At 41.7% G+C, this 23,345-nt stretch overlaps 1 protein-coding gene across 1 annotated transcript in view; it reads right to left on the bottom strand.

Moving 5' to 3' along the window:
- The window catches only part of pde8b (phosphodiesterase 8B), a 44,357-nt gene that overhangs the window by 10,242 nt on the left and 10,770 nt on the right, over window positions 1–23,345 (bottom strand). The window contains exons 2-20 of the mRNA XM_087178232.1: window positions 23,023–23,079; window positions 16,620–16,810; window positions 14,525–14,584; window positions 14,364–14,421; window positions 13,982–14,070; window positions 13,768–13,846; window positions 12,876–13,016; window positions 12,687–12,775; window positions 12,535–12,589; window positions 9,720–9,771; window positions 9,224–9,301; window positions 8,590–8,666; window positions 6,556–6,720; window positions 5,589–5,634; window positions 4,562–4,691; window positions 3,841–4,039; window positions 3,229–3,446; window positions 3,011–3,137; window positions 2,419–2,548 (exon numbers count right to left, since the gene is read on the bottom strand). Coding sequence (XP_087034358.1) covers window positions 2,419–2,548; window positions 3,011–3,137; window positions 3,229–3,446; window positions 3,841–4,039; window positions 4,562–4,691; window positions 5,589–5,634; window positions 6,556–6,720; window positions 8,590–8,666; window positions 9,224–9,301; window positions 9,720–9,771; window positions 12,535–12,589; window positions 12,687–12,775; window positions 12,876–13,016; window positions 13,768–13,846; window positions 13,982–14,070; window positions 14,364–14,421; window positions 14,525–14,584; window positions 16,620–16,810; window positions 23,023–23,079 — 2,041 coding nt within the window. The remainder of the gene's footprint in view (window positions 1–2,418; window positions 2,549–3,010; window positions 3,138–3,228; window positions 3,447–3,840; window positions 4,040–4,561; window positions 4,692–5,588; window positions 5,635–6,555; window positions 6,721–8,589; window positions 8,667–9,223; window positions 9,302–9,719; window positions 9,772–12,534; window positions 12,590–12,686; window positions 12,776–12,875; window positions 13,017–13,767; window positions 13,847–13,981; window positions 14,071–14,363; window positions 14,422–14,524; window positions 14,585–16,619; window positions 16,811–23,022; window positions 23,080–23,345) is intronic.

Here is a 23,345-nt window from a genome sequence, read left to right as displayed (position 1 = left end):
GGCATAAAACGTAATAGTATAGTAAGGCATAAAAATATGAAAAAACGTCATAGTATAGTAAGGCATAAAAATGGCATAAAAATGTGAAAAAACGTCATAGTATATTAAGGCAAAAAAACATGAAAAAACGTCATAGTATAGTAAGGCATAAAACGTCATAGTATAGTAAGGCATAAAAATGTGAAAAAAACATCATAGTATAGTAAGGCATAAAACGTAATAGTATAGTAAGGCATAAAAATATGAAAAAACGTCATAGTATAGTAAGGCATAAAAATGGCATAAAAATGTGAAAAAACGTCATAGTATATTAAGGCAAAAAAACATGAAAAAACGTCATAGTATAGTAAGGCATAAAACGTCATAGTATAGTAAGGCAAAAAAATGTGAAAAAAACGTCATAGTATAGCAAGGTAAAAAAATGTGAAAAAACGTCATAGTATAGCAAGGCAAAAAACGTCATAGTATAGTAAGGCAAAAAAATGTGAAAAAACTTCATAGTATAGCAAGTCAAAAAACGTCATAATATAGTAAGGCATAAAATGTCATAGTATACTAAGGCAAAAAAATGTGAAAAAACGTCATAGTATAGCAAGGTAAAAAAATGTGAAAAAACGTCATAGTATAGCAAGGCATAAAAATGGCATAAAAATGTGAAAAAACGTCATAGTATATTAAGACAAAACAACATGAAAAAACGTCATAGTATAGTAAGGCATAAAACGTCATAGTATAGTAAGGCATAAAATGTGAAAAAACGTCATAGTATAGTAAGGCATAAAACGTCATAGTATAGTAAGGCATAAAATGTGAAAAAACGTCATAGTATAGTAAGGCATAAAACGTCATAGTATAGTAAGGCATAAAATGTGAAAAAACGTCATAGTATAGTAAGGCATAAAATGTGAAAAAAGTCATTGTATAGTAAGGCGTAAAAATTTGAAAAAACATCATAATATAGATAGGCATAAAACGTCATAGTATAGTAAGGCATAAAATGTCATAGTATAGCTAGGCAAAAAAAATTTGAAAAAACGTGATAGTATAGTAAGGCATAAAAATTAACACCATTTGCCTTTTTCTGGTGACGTTAGGTACCACTGTGATATTTTCACATGATGTGAGCCCACAGATATAATCAGTCACTCTTTCAGAGCACAAATGGAAATGTGATTATTATTTTGGGGAAGACTTGTGACCCCCATCCTTTATGGTTAAATAAAAATCCCTCAGGAAACCAGGAATAAACACAAACACCTACAGTGAAATGTCAACTGACTGCACACACCTGCCATCGTCTCTTCCTGTTATCATTCCACATGAACTATTAGGCAGGAACACATGTGTTTGTGTGTGTGGTTAGTTCATGCACAGTGGTAATGTAATGTTATGTACACTTTGTAATGGCTCCCACATAATAGGACTGCTGGGGTTGAAAGGTCTCACTGCCTCTATTCCACTCACACACACACACACACACACACACACACACTTGTGTTCTCAAGAGTGTGTGCAAGACTCTCTCTCAGCTTGTTATTTACATCCTCATTTCCGGCTCACTGACGACCCGCTCTGCACCTCTGGGCCTAACGATGACCCCGCAATGACCTCACAGTGACCCTGGTGAATTGAAATCGGCTGCATGTGTGTGTGTTTTTGTGTTTTTGTGTTTATGTGTAAGTGAAGTTCTGCTTGGCCGCTCGTCTTTCCCCAAACCGAGTGATCGTAAACCCCCATCCCCTCTACTATTTTCCCAACTTCCCCTCCCCCGACGCAGTTTCCTCTTTGTCCCACTGACATTAGGAATCTTTCCGTGACAACAGAGTTGTGTTTACAGTAAACAAGTTCCCTCTTGGGAAGACTAAACTAAAAGGGATATTCAGTGGGAATGGGGAGCTACAAGCACCATGCTCTTCCTCTCTGCTTCTCTTGACTTGTTGTCCTTCTGCTCAACCTGTTCCTGAAAAAAAACTTTAACCAGCTGAAACTGTTCACAGTAAGTGAACTTCAGACGTGTGTCAGAGCAACAACCTCCAAACACACCACTTTTTCTGGAGCAAGTACTTCTTTGAAAGTAAACATTTAAGCTTGTAGCGCAACGGGATCGCAGCACCTGTCTTGACTCCCAAACTATGAATGTGACCCTGACCTTTTACTAACGTCATCATCATCCGGCGTCATGGTAAATATGAGGAGTGTGGCAGCGCGGACAAATCCAAATCCTGATTAGGCTCCTGTATCAGGTGCACGGTCGTGGCTGCATAAAGTAGATGCCGGCACTCACACTTGAATAATTTTGACATTTAATATGGGGCAAACGGGTTTCAGCTATAAGCCATCTATCAATCAATCAATGGTAAACATGTGTGTGACACAAAACGCAGAGGCATGCAAACACACAACAGAAAATGTTCTTACCATCCCAGGCGTCAAACATATCGGTGATGAAGTAGTCTATGAAGGAGATCTGAGATTTGGGCACGCTGCAGGTGTTCCTGTCAAACACTGGCATCACCACTGGCAGCCCTTGTCTCTTCTCCTCATCTGTCTGCAGGGCAAACACAGAGAGATCATAATGAACGTCGTCGATCTCAACACCAAAGACATGTCTGATTATTTACACCAAGATCCAAATATTATTTCCTGAGAAATTGACAAAAGTGTCGAGAAATGCCCAAAATATCTCACAATGTTAAGAAAAGTGATGAAAAATTCCTGGATCTGCCCCTTAAACAGGATCTCTACCAATATTCAATGGGTTCTTTCCTGGCCCTCCCTCCATCCCTCCACCAAGTCTGCTGTGAATCGGTTCAGTGCTTTTTGTAATTCTGCTGACAATCAAACAAACAAACCGACGAAGAGACTCAGGTGAAAACCACCTGCTCGGTGGAGGTAATAACTGGAAACTCGAGGTATATTTGTAGCTTGGAAGGTCAGAGACCATAAATGAGATAATTTCTGCAAATTGAGACGATGAAAATGATCAAAAGAAAAGATGTGTATAAGAGACAGCTTCTATGGCAGCCATCGGTTTGTTGATGCTGTTGACAAACTTGCTGACGTGCTCGAAGTGTCTGGTCATCTCCGTGGCCAGCACCATGTCGATGATGGCCTGTCGCAGTGTTCGGAACTGATTCCTGCCAGAGGATGAAGAACGATTTGGATCAATGTAAGAGCAGCACACCGGTAGATAACAGTACAGCACCACCGTTAGCTGCCGCTGCACACCTGTCGATGTTCTTAAAGATGTTGCTCTTGCTGTCCCGCACGGTGAGCTGGAAGGCGAGGGCGGCGTGGTGGCTCTCCAGCACGGCGGTGTCGTTGTAGAGGATCGCCAGTTCACTGCCAGCGTTGCACAGGAAGGAGTTGGTTCTGCCTGGGTGGTCCACGTCGTGCACCGTGGCTGCTATCAACGCCGCCACCTCGTCCAGCTGGTCCAGACTGCCCTGAGAGAGACAGCAGAGACAGAGGGTGACGTCAGAACTGGACTGAGCCGCACCAGAGCGTGTTGGTTTCCTGGATATGTTGTTAAAGGATGTGCTGGATTATCATAAACATTTTGGGGCCTGTTTTGGATGACAGTAGAGATGATTAATACATGATCCATGTGGTCCACATTACATGCATGCATGTTATTATTTAGGGCTTTATGGCATTTAGCAACATGAAGGAGACACTATTTTTGTAGAATCTACTTTGGTGTGATGCGTTGGTTTAGATGCAGTGGCTAACAATTGGCTAACAGCTGACTGTGAATGTCCAATCATATTCATACGGATTCATACGGTTTTGTTGCATCTGTAAGCAACATTTCAAACATGCGCATGTTTTTCTTCCAACCTTGACTCTCTCTTTGCGTAGGAAGTAGGCGGTGGCGTGCAGCACGTCCGCGGCGTGCGTGGAGTTGTGGTACGAGTTGGAGGAGTGGTAGCTGGCCTCCATGAGCTGCAGCCACGAGCGCAGCGTGGCCTCCGAGCAGTTCAGGAACTCGCACACGCCGAAGCTCGTGAAGATCTTCAGCCCGAGGTAAGTCAGCGGTCTGCAGGGGTCACACACACTTAATCAGTGTTTTCCTGAACTTTACCCAATACTTTGTGTGTTGCTCTTTTCGTTACATCGAAGTATCTTTGTTGTCTCTTCTTCCTCCATCCTCATAGAGTTTAAAGTCTTTTTTTGCACATGTAAATCTTTATCCTTTTACCCTGAATCACTTGGATAATCATTTGACATCACAGTTTCTGTAGAGAAAAGCCGACTGTCTGTGGGTAGAATGAGAAGGTCGCTACCAGTCCAGCCAGCAGGTAGTTAGCATAGCATTAAGATTAGAAACAGGGGAAACAGCTAACAATAAAACTAAGTGTAAGGGTTATGCATCTGGAAAAACCTTTTGCTTCCAGTCTTTATGCTTTTTTGAAGGTAAGAAGACATTAACTGCCAATATGGAGGATGTTAAAGTGTAATCTATGAAACTAACTGACATGATCCACAACATAAGCAGTATACTGAACATTTTGATTAACAGTCTTCCTCCTCATGTTGTCTTCCTTTATTCACTGTCTACCTCTTGTGTGTTGCTGCCTCCAACTCCAGGATGTTGAACTCCCAGCACTCCTCATCATTCAGCATCTCGGCGATGGACGGAGGCACGTCATTCAGAGTGACCGGGATGGCCAGCTGGCTCTGGCTCATATCTAGCAGATAGACAGAAGCGTGTACAGACACACACACACACACACACACGGTTCAAGGTGATTTGACCATAAAAGGGGGCAAAGCAAGAGGCAGTTCTGCATGAGATCTGACGGATAAATAATGAATGACTGTACCAGTCTTGGCTCTTTAACGTCTATATACATGTGCAAACATACTGACTGAGAGTCTCACTTTGTAAATCTGCTCCTTTGAGAGTGTGGGTCAAAGATGGTGTGTGATAAGTTTGTTTAAAAAACTGTGCGAGAGCTGATGGAGCTGCAGCTCTGATGTAAGGACACTGTTTTCATCTTGATGAAAAAGAAGAATCTCTTCGCTAATAGACTCTTGATTTTGATCTTCTCTCGGTTAAGTGTTCTTGTGCCTTTAATCATCATAATGGGTATTTCATAATAATAAATTCAGATGGAAGAATTCACAGGGTAGAAAACTAAAAGAAGATGGTGAGGCTTTCATCTTGACAATAACCACCTTAAGCTCAACATTTATTCATGAGATTCACCGGAGGCAGCGGCCGTCATGTTCCATAATCTGTGTGGTGATGAGGGTCTGTACTCCTACATGTTCTTCACTCGGACATTAACTCAACATTGTTTGGCTCGTCTTAGTCATTATAGTGTGAATAATCATTTCTTTTATATTCTTCTTCTCAGAACTATAAGGGTTTGAATGGCGTCTTCTTCCCTCTGTTAGTTTTGTTGCATCTGTTAGCAGCTGGACAACGTGAAACTTCAAATCAGTGCACGGTGTTCGGTAACTTCACTTAATACCTCAGGTCTAATCAGCCCCAAAGAAGTAATTATATTGTATTATATTGTTTTATAATTACACATGGTTGGTGGCATAATATGATAATTTATTGGTTCCTTAAAACTTACTTTTGCAGAAGACATATTCATTCCCAGAGAGTCTTCTCAGCCCATCCTGGACAAACAAAGAGAAACAGTTCCATTAATTACAAATATAGAAGTACATTAGTGCCACAATTCATGCAATAAAACTTTCCTGCAAAAGATAAATATTTACTATCAGTGGGAACAAGAGAATAAAAGATTCTGTTGTTATTTTCTTATGTAAAAATATCCCACAAAGACAAATATGTTAGTCCATCTCTTACTACTTTCCCACCTCGGCAGCCAGTCTGCAGCTCCGAGCTATGAACCCATTTGTTTCTTCTCAACACACACACAAAAAACAACCTCATACACATCTGTAACTGTGTTTTTAAAAGACTCAGTAATTCCTAATCATCAGTGTTGTGTCTCAGAGATGTTCTTCAGATTGTTGTACTGTAAATAGTACATTTGTCAGAGACTATTTTCAGCTGCGGATTAACACACGTTTGGTGAGTGTTTCTGGCAGCAGGACTGTGTATGCAAAATAAACTAGTGTGTGTGTGTGTGTGTGTGTGTGTGTGTGTGTGTGTGTGTTCATGGTAAAGAGGGAACATTTCACCCAGTGCAACAGTGTTGGGAAAAAAGAAGAAAAGGAAAAGAAAGAATTTCAACCGTTTTATCTGTTAAATAGAATAAACAAAATCTGTCGTGCTGGATGTTTCATCTGATGGATCTGAAAACTTGTTTCAGAACAGACGTAAACATCTGTGTTCGGTGACTCACCTCATAGTTCAGCTTATTCAACAAATAAAAAAATAAAATAAAATAAACAAAGTCTCTGTTGCCACTCTGAAAATACAGACTTGACAGAGTTTGGAAGCCAAAAATGTCTTTGTTGAACAAGAATGTTCAGTGTCACATGTATGAGGTAAGAACGTGTTTCTAACCTTATAAAGTGTTTCAAGCTTCTACACTTATGAATAAACTAAGAATCTATACGGCCTCTTACGCTCATGAGCCCCCCAACCAGGTCGTTGGTGTGGGGGTCATCTTCCTTGGAGGCGAGCTGAGGGGAGTAGAGCTCGGTGGTTCTCAGGATCTCCAACACGCGGTCCAGGGCCTCGGCCACGGTCACCGGACTGCTCTCCTGCGCCGCATTGATGATGTTTATAACCTGGGGTGGAGGGGGGAAAGAAAAAGTCCCGATATTACACAAAGACAGATGCACAAAGAGCCCTCTGCAAGACACGAGCGTAACAGAGCGCTCCTTTCTTTGTGCATGTGTCATGGAGATGCGCATGTGATGCTGGAGAAATCTCGACTGGGGCGAAACAGCTAAATACAGCTGCTGTTTGAACACATAAGAACATCACCAGACCTGCAGCAGGAAGTAGAGAGACAATGCGACATACTCTATACCGTATATTATCAAATTATGACCCAGCCGACAGCTTGACCTGGGTTTATTGTTGCTCACAGCATCATGACAGTGGGGTCAGTGGCGTCATGGAAAATTCACAGAACCCAATCATTGAATGTTTCTGTTAAAATGTGATGTTCACAAATAAACGCACAAGAACAAATCCCCTGATGTTGACAGCATCAACTGTAAATAGTGGCGCAGAACAAGGAGTCCAAAGACACGGTGTGTGTTTCACAACATCATCATCCATGCTGTAAATAATCCCCAGAAATGTATCTTCCTGGAGAGCACGGGAACAATGAAATTTATCTTTTACTGCTAATTATCTCGTCTCCTGCAAGGAAATAATATCATCCGCAAAATAAAGTTGAATATTTAGTTTCACCATTAAAAAGTTATTGGTTTGGAATACAGTTTAACAGCTTTAATTTTAACCTCATAATTATTAACAGTGACACTTTTCAGGGACAATCTAGCAGGCAGTCAGAATTAAATTATCCTCAAAACACTGTACAGTGCAGAACAGCACGAATACTGCAGAAAGTGGGGTTGGGTGGGGGTTATGTTTGTATTTATGTCTGTCTACTGCAGCTTCCTCTCAGCAGCACTTCCTGAAGTATGAAAATATGTGCATAAAGTTGGTTATTCAGCAAGAAAGTGAGTTTAAATATTATGTGGCAGAAAGAGAGGCAAGGCAGTGACACATCTTCTCACTAATAGGATATCATATTAGTTGTTATGTCTGCCTATTAGCAGTTGTTAAGAGGCAAACCCTCCATTATTGGCTCGGTCAAACAACATTAAGGCAGTGAAGACGGCTCCTAATGGACGCTGAATGGCTCTGTGGTGTTGGGATGATACGTTAAAGTGGTAGGGATTCGAACGGACAGAACTGAGGTGTTGCAATCAAACTGTGTGCACTTCCTGATGAAACAGGCTGGTAATGGGCCATAAGAGAACTGCATTCACAGGGAAAACCCAACATGTGAAGAACGAAGAATGAGCTCAGTGATTTCTCCTCACTGCTGAAGGCGTGGACTTACGTAAAGGATTCAGTATGAAACTGATTACTGGAGGAAGATCCCTACAGACGATAGCTTCCTTTAACCCCATTACATGGTTTTCTCAGAACATTTAATGTTGTCTTATGTAGCACTTGAACTACAGGATGTAAGGCCCAAAAATATCTGACCATTCAAAAAAATTGGAATTAATTTATCTGAAAAGTTTTCAGGAAATTTTGAAGATGTAAATCCAGTTGTTAATAAAGCTAATAATGATTAAACAAAGAGACATTTAAGTACAAAAACAGATGTGGATATTGACGAACCATTTCAAAATTGACGTGTATAGGAAATGCTGAAACAACTGTTAAGAACAAGTATGATGTAGTTAAAAGAAATCATATGTAGAAGTAAGTTTTACTAATTTCTCCTGTTCACAAAAATACATCTGTACTTAAAATGTCTTTTGTTTCACTTAAATGGAGAAAATAAAGTATGCAGATTGTTGAAAGTGCACATTTAAATGTAAATACACTTCAAAACTGAAATGTCAAAGATAATTTTCCGTGTGGGACCGTTAGCTTTGCAAAACGACTGAACGCTGAACGCTGCGTACCTTGGTGATGGGAGCCTCGATGGTCATGGAGTGAATCCTGGCAATGGAGGAATATCTTCGATTCTGTAAACTGGGAGCTGTGATTCAGAAAAAACAAAAGATTTTGTGTATTATAATAAACAATGAGCCAAACCCTGGTTATTTACTCAGAGGGCTTATGAATAAAAGATAAAAAAAAGAATTTATAGAAAATGTAAAGAATAAAGAAATGTGAAAATGAGGATGTCAGGAGGAGAAGAGTTAGAAAAACAGGTTGATTAGAGAAGAAGGAAGCGGGAGAAGCAGCACTCAGCTGAGATACCTGAAAATAGCAGCAGCTGCGTCAAAGTGAGTTGAGGAGGGAGGTTTGTAATGTCATCAGCCCACAGTATCTCTCTTTAAGATCTCTTTAGTTCAAGTACCAACCACAACACAGGCTGACTCATTCTCTGATTTGCCATCTCCAATCATCTGCCCCTTCTCCATCTCATTCTTCCTTTGTGTTCCCGCCTTTGTAATAGAACTTTTTTTTCTCCTTTTCCTCCCATTGCATATTTATCCCATTGCCCCTCGTCATTCTCTGCCTCTCCTGCTCATCTCCTCTGCAGAGTCTCTCCATTCATCCAAACAGATGATGGCGTTTGAATGGGCTTACCGTCACTGCCGCGGGAGCTGAGCGATCGGGCGTCAATTGAATCTTTCCTCCTGTCCCGGTGACGCAGAGAATGGCACTCTGCAGAGAGGCACAGGGAAGTCATGGACATTAAATGTACGCAATATGTTTAGAGTAATGGAGAGTCTTGGATTAAATATATTTGCTTGTAAAGAGCTTCTAAACCTCGTCCCAGTTTGTGCCTCTTATACATTACAATTACACTGAAAACCCTAGAAGGTAATTTATTCATAACTCATCATTTCTAACATAATTCATAGCACATACTGATCCAAAGGTATTTCCAGAACCCTCAGTGTCCTCTAACTGTCTGGACAGTAAATCTGTCTACTTTGATAAAACGCTGCTGCTGACATTTTGTTTTTTTTGTTCACGTCGTACAAACAGAGCAAAGAGAAATGTCATTTCCAGCTATCGTCTTTGTTTGAATTAGAAAAGAGGCGCAAATGACATTAAGAACTGTGATGTGGTCAGTTACCTGATTGAGAATGTTCCCCACTGCATCTCTCCTCTTTGTTGAACTTGTGGACCTGATGGACACAGAGCAGGAGCAGATCAAAGTCTGAGTCTCTGATATGTCAACACTCACTCGACCTGAAAACAGCTGCGCGACTCCAGCTAAGTGTCGTTTCTTATAATATTGATTTTAATGTATTTTACTAGTAGAAAAAAACCCCAGCAAAGCAAATACATTTCAACTATAAACTGTAAATAATCCAAATACAGGTTATTTTCTTAAAAGAATGGTTTAAGAAAACTGAAAGAAAAGCCTTTTGTTTATATTCTGTATTTGCTCCTTACATTCCCTGAAGATTATGCGAAGGCAGAGTGCAGTATCTGTGTTTTATATCATTATACTAAAGGTAAAAACCGAAGGCATTGCAACCCGTCAGCCTGAAAACTTTAAACTCTCTAACTCCTCAGTTTCTCTCCATGTTTGTACATGCAGAAAATCAGCAGGTGACTTTCTATGTGGAGCCAAATACAGAACATTAGAAGTGGAGACGAAATACTAGTTTGTTAGATTATGTCTCTAACTCTCATGACTAAAATATTTACTATCATCTAATTTAAAAAAAAACATTAAATAGAAGCTTAAGATTCACAAGAGAGACACTTTATAAACGTAATAAGATGTTAAAAAAGATTCTGAGCTACATGAACCTGACAGCACATTTCCCACTGTTCATAATAATATATTTTCATGCAGGTGACAATTTGTACAGTACATCCTGTTAGTCACGCTCATGTTATGTAGATATGGAGATGAAGAGCCTCTAATCCGGTTACAGCAGATTTTCCTCAGCCAGTGACTCACTGCACCTTAACATGTTGCTGACAGCGCATCGTGCACAGTCATGTGATGATGAAAGGGTTCATCCAAATGAACTATTAATTCATCTTTATATATAAAAAATCAGACAAATTTAATTAAACATGGAGAAATGGGTGCCTGAAGTGTGTGTATGTAAAATGTCATTTTCAGGATCCGTGCCATCGTGAGACAATTGCTCATTTTCTCTTTTTTAAAAAGGACTCCTTTCTAGATTTCTGAGTTGCTTGTTCTCGGGTCTCCAGTGCGTCCCATACTGAGTAAATAGGATTAAGACAGTATAAACACTTCTAATGACATACAAGGTTGCCAGATTTAGCTGGCTGCATTTTAATGGGCTTCATGGGCTGCAAAGCACAAACAGACATCTAAAAAAAAAAAAAAAAAACAGTTTTTGAATTAAGTTGACTAAAAGCTGGGAAATAGTTGAGATTATGATGGCCCTTAATTGAGAGGGAAAGACAAACAAAACTGACCCTAAACCTGCTGTAAGTCTGGAGCGCTTAAGACAAATACTGCTAACTAAACAACACAATGAAATGGAAACCGTGCTCTACAGCCAAAACGTCTGGGTGGGAAAAGATGAGGAATAATGTCGGGTTTTAGCTGCTCGGAGGAAAATGTCCCAACCAGGGAAACAGTATCAGATCAGTGGTCTCCTGAAAAGACCTCTACGGCCTTTGGCTTGTCAAGTAGATAATGGTGTCTCAGTGGGGATGTAGTACACGCCTCACAACACGCTGTAGTTTAAAATGTCACTGAATACTAAACGTTTGTTCCTACTCGCATAACGTGCGCTGAAAATGAAGTTTAAAAAAAGGGAAATTGTGATAATACCGCTCAGTTTGACGGTGCAGAATTCAGGTTGTGTGTATGTGTGTGTGTGTGTGTGTGTGTGTGTGTGTGTGTGTGTGTGTGTGTGTGTGTGTGTGTGGGGTGACTTCCATGATTTCGGCAATGGGCTCAGTTGCTGCCATGTCGAAGGATTCCCAATCCCAACAAGCAGGAATGAATGCTATTTGGCTTTGGCAGGCAGATGCCAACGGCTGACTCACCTTATGTACACACGATGAAAGGGAGCAATGAGCTAAAGCTAGTCCCTGTGCAGCTTTGCCTGGGTATAAATAGCCCTGGCGCCTGGTTGCTAGCCCTCCCAGGCCTTAGCCGGGGATCCTGGTGCTTAGCCGTAGCTTAGCGTAGTATGACGTTATTGGCCTGGAACCCAGCTGAGAGCAGCGACACAGCTGCTTCAGAGGAGCTGTGCACACTCCTCAGCAGAGCTGGCAGCCTGTGAGGCTACATGCCCTGTTGGGAGTATTTAAATCTGACACTCTAGCCTCCAGTTCATCTGAAGTATTTATGTAAAACTTACTGCCAGCAGAGTTTTCAATCAAATCAATGCCTGAGTCCAGTTTGGACTCAATCATTCATTTCTCCATCGGCTTGATTGGGCCAAGCTGCACCGTAGCATTAGGACTGCTGACGGACTGACGTTTGTTTAAGCTACACAACAGCAAACCCAGCTCACTGTGATCCTTCAAAAGTGGGCTTATTGAAGTCAAAGGCTTTTGTAAATTTTGTAGGAGCGTTTTCTTTCTCCAAACAGCTGCTAGTAAACTGAGGATTTATCATCTGAGTTTGCAAATCGGCAGCAGATTGGACAGATTTGAGAGCGAGCGGTTTCAAGTTTCAAAGTGCTGCTAATGTGCAGGTGCTGTTAGTTTTGGGCAGATAAACAAAGGGTGTTCCAGGTTTGAATTTTTAGCCCAGGTTCATATCTGATCAGTGATGGAGATGTTTTTTTTTTATGGCTACGCTTTGTTCAAAGCTCTTGTTTGACTTCTTGTAAGAGCCTCTGCTGATCTCAGCCAGCCTCCAGATGTTATTAGAGCGCAGCTAAACATCCAGTGATGACTGAAATCATCACTGAGCACAGAGTTTCATAACCAAAATGACTCACCTGATTGTTGTTGTCAATGTGAGGTCTCTTGATGGCGACGAAATGTCGGATTTTACTGTAGAGAGCGAGAGAAGAACCTGTCAGGGATTTCTTACCTCTTGAGAATCTACAGTCTTACAGTCTTTACTTTGGGCTGTTTAAGGTGATCTTACCCTCCTTGGCCGATTACAGGTGTAATCTTCACATGCTGCTGTATACTGTCGCCTGACTTCTTTCTGGCGTAGTAAATGCCCTGCCATTCCTTCAGAGACAACAGAACAGTCAGGCCATGAAACAGAGATCTGTTAACGCACAGAGGGACGGATGGACGGATGGATGGATGGATGGACTGTGTGACTGACCTTTCCTTTTTTGATACAGGTGTTGATGGTGTCCAGCAGGTCAGCTCTGTTCTTGTCGCTCTTGGGGAGTTCAGTCAGTTCCTTCCCGATCAGCTCCCCCTTGTGGTAACCCATCATCCGCTCGAACGCCGGGTTCACGTACTGGGACGAAACCAGGAAGGTGTTAAAGTTAAAACACGGTTATATTCTATATTTCTATTAATGTCGTCATGTTTCTTCATTAGGAAGAGACACGGGCACCGTAGTTTATTTTATATAGATTCCACATACAATGTCACTAGTGCATCACATCGGCAACTAAAAACAGTCCCCAACAATTACAGTGTTCACTTCAGTTTGAGTTGTGTTTATAATGTTTAATGGGAACTACAGATGCAGCTGCTCTAGGAAATCATTCAGCCTTCTATTGTAATTGAAAGCATAGGGCCTACATTTGTGACCTGTTTTAAAGATTCACATCTTTAGTTGGACTCCACATTTAATCAAAACATAATCAAAAATGGCAACGATTGCAGCAGCTGCAATGTTTTTGATGAAAAGGTAAGGTTGTGCCGTCGTGGTGCTACAGAGACGCCCCGGCCCTCAGGTCATATTCTCCAGACGTAAAGGAACACGTTTGTTTGGTACAAGCCTCAACAAAAAATAACATCATAATCATCAGTATCAAAAACTCTCTGTGAAAATGAAATGCAGAAACGATCATTTCAACTGAGATGGTGACTCATTTCTCGACAGCCCTAACCTTTAGTGAGAAGCAATGAGCCTGGAGCTGAGTCCCACAGACAGGACAGGGAAATTATTTACAATATAACATTTAGAATATCTCCAGCTTTGTGCCTTTCGGCTCTGTTTGTACTGCGTGTGCATGTATGTGCGTATGTGTCATCCCTACCTGTATTATGTGGTCCTCACTGGTGATCTCCACAGCCTCTTGACAATGCTCCAAAGCAGTGAAGACAGAGTTACAAGCCCTGCGGATGAATAAAGCCACAGCAGCTCAGAATGCAGGAATAGTACCTTCACTACCAACACCACCTCGTATGTGTAAATATATATATTTATGCGTGTATATATGACTACATGATGGTGTTTTTGCTCTGCTGTACCTGAGTTTGAACTGGCAGCGCACCTCTCCATGTTCAATCTGTATGAGCTCATTGTAGCAGGCGGACACACTGCTGTTCTCCACAAACCTCTGGAGGCCAAAGCGGGTTAAGTGGTGTTTGAAGGAGACGGAGAGAGACGAGAGGAAAATTGAATGAGTCAGGATTCACTCAGCAGCGACTTGTTTTGCAACCTCCTACGTCACTTTCACACCATCGAACGCAGCTGAACAATAAGAGCCTCTTTCAATACGTGCAGCTATTTAAGCGCCTCAAGTCTCTTAAAGCATCTACGAGAAACAAGGACAACACACAAGGCCTACACAAGGCCTACGCTCGTCTGCTATAAACACAGTCACAGGCTAAAGCAAGACGTTGGACGTACTCTGCTAAATCCAGCACAGAGGAGAGGAAGAACAGATGGCTCGTCCTGGTCAGGCGGTCTATACAGTGACAGAAAAGAATTATTACCATGTGCAAACCACGATCATTTTTCAGAAACATGCTGTCAGTGGTTCACGCTATATGGAAGACTTCAAAACTCACTTTTGTGGCACGACGGCGAGAATGACTGTGTTTTCCGAGGGCTTTGTGGCGCGGATCAACCTGGAAATAAAACAGACATGGATTAAAAGTCAACAGGAGTTCATCTCATCAACACTTTGAGCTCAGGAGAAGTGGCTTGGACTCAGGTGTAGGGTAAACATGTGGGCAGATTTGAGGAGGGGAGGGGGGGGTGATGTCATTGCCACAAAAAGATGGGCAGGGCATTTCTGTGCTTAACACAGAAACACCAAACACAACATCTGCTTCAGAGGTTTCGACCACGAAGCCACACCACTGGCACCTCGTACGGGAAAGTGGCACCGGAGGTGGAGGAGGAATAAGAAGACGGTGATGGAGGATGAAGAGGAGGAACACAGGGAGCAGATGACGGATAGGGATGGTTGGAAGGGGGGAGGAAAAAGGGAAAGAAAAAATAGTGACAAGGAAAGGAGTGAAGGAGCAATGGACAAACAGCGAGCAGCTGCCAAACTGTGGTCATCAGGAGACAGGAGAGACGAATGGATCTGTTCCTTTACTTGGGGAAATAATGAAGCACTTACAATAAATCACTCCGCAAAATATACGGTGGTGGCTTTTAGTGTAACCAAGAACTTTGGATGGGTTCGCACTGTATCATCTAACAATAACTACAGCCCAGCAGTCTGCAGAAATCATGACAGAATTAAACACAGAGGTCGTCTCAGCTAAAAATAATGAGCGATACAACTGTTTCACCAGCTTAATACCAAGGCTGTGAAAAGAGAGGATGTTTAAACATAAATAAGGTATTCACACAGGCATTAACACAACCATTAAACACTTTGGGCCTTGGAAACCCCCCCTTTCAAAAGGCCCCTAACACACATCCTTTGTATAATAAGACGTCGGAAAGCAGAAGAATATCCAGCTTTTATTTACTTTAAATTTCACAAAGAATGAATCTGGAGGAATTTGTGCAAAATATGGAACTATAAATACTTCCTAAACAAATCTTGAAATGCCAATGCGCGCCAGAAAGTAATGGGGACAAACATAGCACAGACCCGTTTTACCAGTGTGAACATAAACAGCTGGCAAGAACAAGGCAGTGCGTGAGGTTATTTCTACAATCAAAGAGGTCTCTGAAAAGTGTCCAGGGGCTTTTTGCTGTGGAAAAAAAATAAATAAAAAAAAATGTTCAAGCTTCTACAATTGAACTCCTCTCGGTTCCCCCTGGGCCGCTATCCAGCCTTCATGTCAACAAACTCACAATCTGTAGATGAAGCTCACTCGAGTGCCACTCTGTTTCAATAGCCTCTTATGAGTTGTGAGACGCCGCGTCCGCCGCTGCTTCTCTTTAGAGCAAAAACACTGAACTGAGCCTCCAGCTATCAGACGTCAGTCCGTGCAGTTTGTGCAGCCTCAGGTTGTAGTTGCCTGTGGTGCTTTAAAGTGAACACCAGATGGCGCCAACAAGCCCTCCACACCGTGCAGCTGCCTTAGACATGAACTCTGGATATTCTTTGTTATTACTCATTTAGAGTGAAATAAAACCCTCATAATTTTGCTATTGATTATTTTTGACTGCAGTGAGGAATTACTCGCTCTTTGTTTGAAAACTTCTCCGCCCTTCAAACTCTTTGTTTAATGTCAAACACACATGTTGGTCTGAAAACAGCAACAGGAGAAGAAGCCAAGATCACGGTCCAAGTTCAAGCGCTCGAAGGAATCAATGTGCAGTTGCAATGATTAAAGGAATAGACATTTTTGGGGGAAACAGCTCGTCTGGCTCTGTCCAAAAGGTCCACACAACACCTCTCAAGCTCACAAACACATTGTAGTGAAGTGTAAAAACATCAGGTGGATGGGCCAGACTGTTTCTTGGTCAGATTACTGATCTTTAGAGGTTTTGGTAGGTGGATTTTGTCCCTTTGGACAGAGCCAGGCTGTTTCCCCTTGTTTCCAGCCTTTGTGATGAGTTGAGCTGGCTATGACTTTATATTTACAGTACAGACATGAGTGCGTTGTCAGTCTTCTCATGCAACTATTTCTTTAAGCAAATTTCTAGGAGAAGTGAAACAACAGCTGCCACGTCGGTCACACAGTTATAACTCACCGGCAGACGGCTTCAGGCTCAAAGTAGCGTGAGTGGCGTCCATCGATGACTATAATCTCGTGGTGCTTGTCCAGGTAACACTCGACGGCGGACTCGGGTGTCCGTGCGATGTTACACCTGAAGCCAGCGCGGTCGCAGGCCCACCAGAAGGCATCGCTTTGGCTGTCCTCCTTGGCGAACACCAGCAGGACCTGAGAGAGACAGAAGGGAGCGGGACGCCCAGGTGAGACGGGGATGCTACTGCTGTGATAAACTGTGGTAACAGAGCAGCAGCTGTAATACTGACACCAAGGTTAAAGCACTACCAAGGTTACTGACATTTAAGATCTGGATAGCCACTAAGTGCAACTGCTAAACCTCCTTCTTTTAAGACCTAAAAAATAGAAATTTGTGCCAAAACCCTCCAATGTGACAGCAGCTCCGAGTTATTGAACCTTCTGAAGGTGGACTAGGTTTGACCGTTAGACCCTTTCACTCATTTTGTACATACAGTTTTCAAGGAGTCATTACATTCCCGGCCTGCCAGACTGCTATAGATGGACGGAGACAAACCCTGTGGAGTTTGAGGCTATTTTAAAAATGTGAGACTTATATTATGTCAGCTGGGATCAGCTCCAGATCCTCCGCAACCCACAGGGATAAGAGGGTATAGCTAATGGATGGGCTTTATATCCACTATAGTGGACAGAACCGCTTAATTTATACCTTTACAGACCTGTAAATTGTTCACATTAAAATTTTAAGTTGGAAAACACATGTGGAAGAAGTCAGTTTAGGGGGTAAAATAACTGAATTTGATCCTTTAAAGACCAAAGTGAAGCTTTAAATGCTCCTCAGTGTGTTTTTATAAGAATTATAATGACGAGTTTAAAAACAATTTAAAGGATGATTCAAGCATCTTGTCCAGTGCTCTGAGGTCACTGTATGGAAGGGATTCATTTCTTTTTTTCCTCTTTTATTTTACTTTATTTTGAAACACTTATAGTGCTGTCCCAGCACAAACGCATATACAAAATAAAACAACCAATCAAAAGCCCAACTAGAGACAAGAGTTGAAGATTAGCAGTAGCTATGAACTCTCTTTGCAACACATCAGTTTCATGTTTTGTACTGGAACTATGTAAAATGCCATTGTCCCTATTAAATAAATTCAATTTAATTAAATTTTGTTTTGTCATTATAAATGTCTTTCATTCATTCTTTGAGAAAAGAAGCGAACAAACAAACACAATTTCTTTTAGAAAAATCAAAGAAAACTGATCAGAAAATCTGAAAATTTTAGAAAATGAAAAACGGTTGCGGCTTCGTGATCAGCTGTGTCCTCTCACAGAAAGACAGTCCCGGTTTTCAGTCTCAGCCCTGCTGCTCTGACTATATGTGGGTTTCCTGCCACAGTCCCACAACACGCACATCTCAGGAGAACTGAAGACTTCAGTGTGAACTGTCCATCTCCTGCGAGTATGTTCATGCGTTTGCTTGTTTTCCCTGTGACAAGCTGGCAACCTGTACGGGACGCCTCTCTGGCTTTTGCTCAGTGCATGCTGGGACAGACTCCAGCCTCCTCCATGATCCTGAATAGCGGGTATTTAAAATGGATGGATGGATGGATGGCACCGCTGAACAGACGGCGTCATCATGTGTATGTTACGCTAACACACCCCACACCCCCCCCGATTGTTCCTCCAGCTTTTAAGTGAGCAGCACAATCGCAAATGAATTCTGTATTTCACACCGACAGACCTGAAGCCTGCGGAGCACGGACTCGTGTTTTTGATCCCACACTGTGTTTTGACCACGAGCACACCAGCCACCTTTGGTACAGTGGTGAGGAAATAGAGCAGTGTAAGAGGCACGTACAGTAGAGAAACACACACACGCTCTCACGCACACACAGGCAGCTGGGCTGCAGCCAGAACCAACAGTACTCAGCTCTGCCTCGCAGCAGCATCACCTCCTGACTCCCTCTAAGGACAACAAAGGATAGAGTGACAGAGGGAGTGCAGGGAGGTGCAGCACAGAGAGAGAGTGGGTGAAAAACAGAGTCACCACTCCCAACACTTCCTGCACAGTTTTTAAAATCAGGAAGAGAAGTACGATATCTAGATATGGCGTCCTTCACACTTGGAGATAGGGCAAACTGAAAATGGAATATGGGAAAAAGAACAGGTGGGAGCGTCAGAAGAAGAAGATGTAAAAGAAGAAGAAGAAGAAGGAGAAGAAGAAGGAGAAGAGGAGAACGAGGGGGAGAAAATGAGCTAGTATTGGTGAGTGCCTGTGAAAGGTCCACAGTCTTTGATCCCGTGCTGGCTTGTGTAACCATGGCACTGCTTTGTGTAACCATGGTGCTAGCATGTGAAATTCCACACACAGAGTACCCAGCCGACCCCGGGACAACGCCGACCGCACACATCTCTGACCTGCCACCCAAATATGTCACCAGCGACGAGCATGGAGGGGGCGCCGTTGGTCTTAATAACCCCCATCCGATGTACACCCAGTCAAACACACTGAAACACATGGCTGCACTCCATCATGTCTCACACACACACACACACACACACACACACACACACACACACACACACACACACACACAGCCTTGTGTTAACTCACTGCTAATTGTACACAAATGAACTTGTGTTTTCCACAATTACGTGATTACATCATCCTTAAAGTAAATACATATTTTAACTTACAGCATATTTAGATTCACAAACGACGCAGTCACTTATCGGCTCGGTGGTTTGTATGAAAACACTGTGCAGTTAGTTAGTGCTCAGCTGGCACCGAGGCTTATCCCGGACTTCTGCTGCGAACTGACTCACATTTTTAGAGTTCAGAGGTTAATCCTCCAGGTTTGCACACCCAGGCCAGATGCCTCCTGACGTTAGGAGACTCCCAAACACAGAGTCAGTCATTGGGCTAACTAACTGCGAGCGCTTCATCTGTGTGGGAGTGTAACACAGTCTTAGCGAATCAGAGATAGCACATGAAAGTAAAAGGCGGCCCATTGAGATCCTGTGTTTATGTTTAAGGATTTAAGCTTTTATGTCATTATACTGCACAGAATCTCAGGGCATTTTATACACAATATGAGTGAATAAGATTTCTGCTGTGAAAGGTTTTTGTAGTAGTTATAAAATATTAAGAACAATAATAATAATAATAATAATTGGATTTTGTGAAATGTCTTTTCTTCAACAAAAGACACACACACACACACACACACACACACACACACACACACACAGAAATTATTGATTCCAACTTCTGGAACATGAATATTTGCTGGATTTCTTAAACTTGGTTTGTTGGATAAAACAAGTAGTTTGAATAAATACAGTTTTAATTGACATTTTTCGATATTAATTGAGAGAAACTTGAAATCTGTTTGTTTGGTCCAGAACACACAGATATTCAGTTTTCTGTCACAGGAGATGAAGAAAACCAGTTTCGTTTTCTATTCGAAAAACTGGAACCAGTGAATTCGTGGCATTTTTGCTTAAACTGGAATCACCGCCTCAGGTTTTATGCCTCTGCCAACCAGTTTAAATCCAAGTCCGTCCAGACTCATGCAAAATATGTAGTGAAGACTGTGGAATTTAGGGATATATAAATAAAACTGATTTAACTTGACTTATTTACAGTTAAGCTTTGTTGCTGTTTTTCTGCCGCACGTCTACTGTAATAATGTGTATGTTCATCCAACAAAACAAACTCCGTGTTTGTGTTCATGTGTTTAGCCAAGAAAGCTCTACACAGTCACTACAGCTTCAAGATCAGTGTCACCACTTTACACAGTCTCCCCATCTGTTCATGAGCTACAGCGTTGAATAATGACCAGATGTGTTTTTGCAGGACATTATGATGTCAGAGTGAAGTTGATCTTTGACCTGTTGGATATCAAAATGTCCACAATTCATAATTTTAATTTACTATTATTATTTTGTGTGAAATTCTGTCATAATTAGTGTTTGAATTCTTGAGCTATGGCCAAAAATGTGTTTTGTGAGGTCACAGTTACCTTGACCTTTGACCTTTGACCACCAAATTTAACTTAGTTCATCTTTGAGTCCAAGTGAATGTTTGTACAAAATTTGAAGACATTTCCTTAAGGCGTTTCTGAGATATCACGTTCACGGGAATGAGACGGGCCGGCAGCCCGAAAAACATCATTTACCAATTAACTTTCTATTGATTTAATCAATTAATTGACAAATCTTTTGAATTATAAATTCTTTCATGTCATGTTTCCTGTCATCAGCACTGGTTGTCAGTGAAAATTCTGCATAATGTTTCCATCCTGCAGGTTAAAGGTTAAAGTAGCACAATTACAAAACCTTTGGATTTTTCCAACAAGATATAATACATTCACTGCAGGAACGTGCATGTTGAATATACAACATGTGTGCGGCTTTACCTTCACTTATCTGTGCAGTGAGCGAAGCACATGAATCATTAGATAAGCTGCAGTATCTGGAGAGGTTGAAACTCTCCAGGACTGTGAGGCAGTTAACAGTAAACGTCAAGGAGAACTCGCAATATATAACTCTCTCCTGCAGAGCATTTATCTCCCTCTTTTCATCTCTCCGTTCCTGTGGAAGGAGTGAAACAGGAGAGGGTCAGGTGAGGTCATGGATCCAGCAGAAGGCTGGAGGTACGACTTTCGTGTGCTGCTTTGAGAGAGCGGGTGAAGGTTTTTATGGGGCATGAGATGCGGTCTTAGAAGGCTTTTTAATAAAGCCCCTGGTCCCTCCACCTGCCTGCACGCAGTCAGAGATTCCTGGTGCGATGTTATTTGGCATGGTGAGTGAGGAGGAGGAGAGGGAGGAGGAAGAGGAGGAGGAGGAGGAGAAGGAGGGGGCTGAAGGGATAGATCAGGATACTGTAGCTCAACATGAACATGAGTGGCATGCCAGGCCTCTCACATCACTGCAGTGGAGTGGGAACTGGGCTGAACTCAGAAACCCCTGGAGATCGGTCAAAGCGGCGCAGCTCAAACCGAAGCAAATTAAATCAAAGCAATAAACAAAGCACCTAATAAAGAAGCCGATTCCTGACGTAGGAATCCGCCAGAACAAAGGGAATGCTCCGCGGTTACCTGCATCTCCACCAGCTGGTCACCTCCAGGAGCTCTTACTTTCTTTGTTGCATAAGGGCAAATCTGACAAGCACACGTCCTAATCCCTAACCAGAGGAGGATGAGCACAGACAATCCCTGACTCAACTCTACCTAACCTTGCAATATTCCCAAGTTGTTGACAGCCAAGATGATCGGACAACCGAAAAGGTGTCTGCAGGTAGTCGGAGGTGAACATCTGACCATCAAACAAACTCTGCATCCTCTCAAAGCCACAAACGTACCGTACAATTAATCAGTATAAACTCAGCAAAGAGTCAAGATTCCAGTTTTGGCCCATATTATCATCCATAACTGGTATTTATATCCTTTAAAATCAACAAAAAACAACATATAGGACTTGCACTATCAAACTGTTGAATCCATTTTTGCACAGAACACAGACTGTGGATTTTGTCCCTCCTTCACTTCCACTGAAATCACATTAGGATCTAACTGAATAGGAGCAAGCAAAACCTGTTTCAGTATGAGCACCTGACTATTGTTTTAGGACAGACTTGTATTACCTTTTACCCATTTTATATAAACATTTTTATTCTGATTATGTAAACATACTCTTGTATAGATTATGTAAACATTGTCCTCTGATACAGGATAGGTAAAATAACTTCCAACAGCCATCTGTGTTGACCACTAATCAGCTGATGTAACTAGTTTCCAAGTGGAACAAACAACAAAATCCCATTGTGACCTGAACATAGCACAAGCCTCTACTGGTGATCATCATATCGATGCACAAGTTACACAAGATGTAAGTAGGTCCACTTGTTGCCAACTGCATTATCTGTACTGCTGCTTTCAAAGAAAGAAGCAACACATAACCATTTATAATTGTATTGTCATTTACATATTTTATCATCTACTGTCTTTGTCTAATTTCATTGTCCTATTTGCCCTTATTTTAATGTACAATTTATATTTTGAGCTACATCTCTAGTATGAAAAATGCTCTATAAATAAAGTTTACTATTATTATTATGACAACAAGAACTGAAATAATCATTTCAACTGAGACTAATATCAATAATCATCTAAAGTTGTATCATGTAAAGTTGTATACTCATAGTTTTAAAATCAGCATTTTGCATAGTTTTGTCTTCTAAAACTCAGATTCAATCATTTATGTCAGACTGAAGGACATAAGTGTTTATAGTACTTGTCTGCTGTTCAAATCATGAAATCTGTTAACATCAAACATCCTCCCTCAAACACTGGTGGTGAGTAAAATGACTCCAGATGTTACAGAGTCTGTGTTTGTCTTACCTGAATTGGCTCTTGAGTCAGTCTCATAGGTCCTACACATTCTTCTGTAGCTGAAACCTGCAGGCAACAGATGAGTGTGTGAGTGACTGTCACAGACCGAGCACATAACACACACACACACACACACACACACACACAGACCAAAACAAAAGAAAGCTGTGAACACGTCTTACCATTTTACCATTCATGTCCAGAAGCATATTGGCATATTACTTTTCCGTGCACGACCCTGCCTGTCCCTGTTGCACTTCACCTCCTTTCTCACCTCCTACCGTCAGTTTTAAGACGTCATAAGACTTCTCATAAGGCAGATGTCTGGAGTG

This window comes from Seriola lalandi, unplaced genomic scaffold (genome assembly GCF_002814215.2).
Source record: "Seriola lalandi dorsalis isolate HSWRI2012SDOR001 ecotype SW California unplaced genomic scaffold, Sedor1 jcf7180002054680, whole genome shotgun sequence".
NCBI lineage: Eukaryota > Metazoa > Chordata > Actinopteri > Carangiformes > Carangidae > Seriola > Seriola lalandi.
The sequence above is the reverse complement of the archived record's forward strand: the minus strand, read 5'-3'. Positions and strand labels throughout refer to the sequence as shown.